The 3,664-nt window shown below is 35.7% G+C and overlaps 1 protein-coding gene across 1 annotated transcript; it reads left to right on the top strand.

The window, feature by feature from the left end:
* The first annotated feature begins 6 nt into the window (after window positions 1-6).
* Window positions 7-3,583, top strand: LOC116351876 (obscurin-like). The gene is made up of 6 exons (XM_031784021.1): window positions 7-287; window positions 360-686; window positions 763-1,136; window positions 1,763-2,995; window positions 3,085-3,190; window positions 3,279-3,583. Exons 1-6 carry the CDS (start codon window positions 93-95, stop codon window positions 3,411-3,413), a joined length of 2,370 nt encoding a protein of 789 aa, XP_031639881.1. The 5' UTR covers window positions 7-92; the 3' UTR covers window positions 3,414-3,583.
* The last annotated feature ends 81 nt before the right edge of the window (window positions 3,584-3,664 follow it).

The raw sequence follows: 3,664 nt of genomic DNA, 5'->3' as shown, positions 1-3,664 counted from the left end.
GATGGGAATTCAATGACCACATCTGGCAAAATATCTCGGCTGAAGGTAGAGATTTTATTTCGAAATTGCTCGTTTATCTACCATCTGGTAGAATGGATGTTAAAACAGCACTACGTCACCCATGGTTCCATCTTTTGGAGCGACGACGTGATGATGAATATCAAATTACAACGGATCGCCTACGCAACTATCACAATATGTATCGCGATTGGTATTCAAATGCATCGTGTCGCAATTATTATCGCCGTCGACCTATTTCCGGTGCTTTTACACATCCATCACGAATGGTATATCCACCTGATAACTATTATTTTATTTTAAATTAATTGTATTCTTTTCTTTTGTGATTCTCCCCTTAGGTATATCCACCAGGCGATTATTATACACCAGAACCTACACCAGAACCAGTGCGCGAACCTCGAAAACGTATTCCATGGGAAGATAAATTAAATAAATTCCACCATCCAGATTACGAACTTGGTTTGATTAGTAGTGAAAGTCATTACCAATATGGTCCCGATACATATCTATTGCAGTTGCGTGATACCGATTTCCCAGTGCGTTTGCGTGAATACATGAAAGTTGCACATCGACGTTCACCAGCTTTCGCTCTTAATGAGTATGGTGTTGATTACAGTTTGCCAATTATTCGGGAAAGAAGACGCTTTACTGATATTATGGATGAGGTATGATACGTAACATTCATTCAAGATTGTTTAAAGTATTTCGTTTAACAAATTATTCATTAATCTATTTGATTAGGAAATTGATGATGAACGTAAAGCAAGAATTAATCGATATGGTTCTAACGACAGTTACACAATTCGCCGTCTTCGTACTGAATTGGGAACACGATTGGATTCGTACAATGAAGCCGAAGCGATGATTGAATCGAAACGTGAAGGATATCCACCATTCTTCCGAGAAAAGCCACAGCAATTGGCTATAACTGACAATGAGCCAGCTCAATTGCAATGTTTTGCTGTGGGTGATCCAACACCAAATGTTCAATGGTTCAAGAACGATATGGTGTTACAGGAAACTAAACGTATTAAGATTATCATTGATGACGATGGTCGTTCAATTGTTCGTTTCCAACCAGCTTCTCATTACGATGTTGGAATTTACAATGCAAGGTACGTATACAGGCATTATAAAGATACCGTTTTTTTAATAATAATAAAAACACTATAAAGGAGTTATACAGAAAATAATTTTCTTTATAAAAATAAAATGTTTGCCGGTATATTGATACTCGAAAAACAAGGGAATATTAGCTGGGTGGCTCCAAGAGAAAAGACAAAAGAAATTTATTCAATAAAAATACCGTAACATATTTTATTTCGAAAATAACAAATTTATTATATATTGTAAAAAATAAAGATCACTCTTAATAGCCAAATTCGATGGATAAAAAGTGAGATAAAACATTTTCTCAAACGGAAAAACTGAATGAGGCAAAAAATTAATTAATTAAATGATTTAAATCATTTGATCAATTTGTCGCCTCCTCTTGTTTGTGAGAGATGGAGAGAGAGAGAGAGAGAGAGAGAGAGAGAGTGCAAGGAGCATAGAGTGTGTATGGTTCGTTGGTATGCGAATAATAAACTCTGCTACCACAGCGTTATATCAAATTAAGAATAAAATAATAATTTGAATTTATTGATTGTAAAAATTCCTTATAATTAATCCAAATCTATTTTTTTTTCTTTCTCTCTTTCTAATCCCAATTTATTGGATTATTATGGAATTTACAATGCAGAGCCCGAAACAAAATCGGTCAGACTGTTGCAAGAGCACGTGTTGTCCTTGCTGCTTTGCCCGATGCACCCGATTCACCAGAAATAGCAAAAGCTAGTGATACTGAAATTTTGCTACGCTGGAAACAACCTCGTGATGATGGACACTCGTCTGTCTTGTGCTACAGTCTTCAGTACAAAAAGTCAAGTAGCGACAATTGGATCGATGTCGCCGATAATATCGATCACGAATTCTACTTATTACGTAATTTAGATGAGAAGACCAATTATCAATTCAGACTGGCCGCCAGAAATCGAATTGGTTGGAGTGGAATGGGCATACCAAAAACCGGAACTACAGATGCTAGCGGTGCACCAAAAATTCAAATTACCAAAGCCATGAAACATCTCCAACAATTAACTGATTCTGGCCATAAAATCACCGGTGACATCGACAGACATGAAGTTGATTACAGTTTGGAACGCTATGCTTTTGACTGGAAAATGGAGTCTCATCTACAAGAGAAATATAGCTTTATTTCAGAAATTGCCCGAGGAAAATTCTCCATTGTTGTAAAAGGTGTTGAAAATGCAACCGATAAAGTTGTAGTAGCCAAAGTGTTTGATTTTAATGCAGCTACAGAAGAGGCTGTCCAAAATGAATTTGAAACGTTCAGAACATTACGACACGAACGAATCCCCGCATTATTGGCTGCTTTTAAATTACCAAATCTTCCAGTTGGCATACTTATTCAAGAAAAACTACAAGGGGCTGATGTACTTACATATCTTAGTAGTCGTCACGAATATAATGAGCAACATGTTTGTACAATCATCACTCAAATACTGGACGCACTGCAATATTTGCACTGGCGTGGCTATTGTCACTTGGACATTCAACCAGATAATATTGTTATGGCATCGGTCCGTTCTGTTCAAATCAAATTAGTTGATTTTGGAGCAGCTCATAAAATATCAAAAGTTGGAACCGAGGTACGAGTGCCAAAGAACGTATGGTTGGATACAGCCGCGCCAGAAATTATTAACAACGAACCAGCATTCCCACAAACTGACATCTGGTCTGTGGGTGTACTTGCTTATGTTTTACTCTCGGGCACGAGTCCATTCCGTGGATCGACACACGATGAAACCAAACAAAATATATCATTTGTTAGATATCGCTTTGATAATTTGTATAAGGAAATAACGCAAGAAGCAACCCGATTCATTATGTTCGTCTTCAAGCGCGCACCAAAGTAAGTCCAATGTTTAATTAATTATATTAATATAATTATAAATACTTCAATTATTTTAACATTATTACAATTGCTCAATATAACTCCAGCAAACGTCCATATTCTGAAGAATGTCACGAACACCGGTGGTTAGTCTCCTCGGATTACATGATAAAGAAAAGAGAACGAGCTGTATTTTTAGGAAATCGTTTGAAAGTACGTTTCATTTTTACAATATTTTCCAAAAATATATTTTTTACGTTACTTAAATTGTTTTTAACTATTCTTTGTCGTTTAATTTTAGGAATTCTCTGAGGATTATCATGCGAAAAAATCACTTGATGCAACTGTATCAGAAAATGTTGCAGGCTCAATAATTGGCGGTCGCACGCTCATGAGATCAAATAGTATACAAGATGAATTGCTAACCACATTCTGATTTACATAATTTTATTAATAACCAAAACCAATTATAATTAAATCAAATCATCACACAAACAAATGCGCTATACATTTTTTTGTTACAGCCATATTTAAACGTTTTAATTCTTTTCCTGTGAAAATATGGAACAAATAGTTGAATAAAATGCTATATATTATTAAATTGTATGTGAAAGATTGTATTAATTGCAAAACCGTTGCACAGCTAGCGCTACTACGGACAACTATGGAGTTCTGGCCAGTTGTTTG

Source organism: Contarinia nasturtii, unplaced genomic scaffold, assembly GCF_009176525.2.
Source record: "Contarinia nasturtii isolate CC-2019 unplaced genomic scaffold, AAFC_CNas_1.1 Cnas_scaffold_6518, whole genome shotgun sequence".
NCBI classification, from domain to species: domain Eukaryota; kingdom Metazoa; phylum Arthropoda; class Insecta; order Diptera; family Cecidomyiidae; genus Contarinia; species Contarinia nasturtii.
This window is presented reverse-complemented; position numbering and strand designations above follow the sequence as displayed.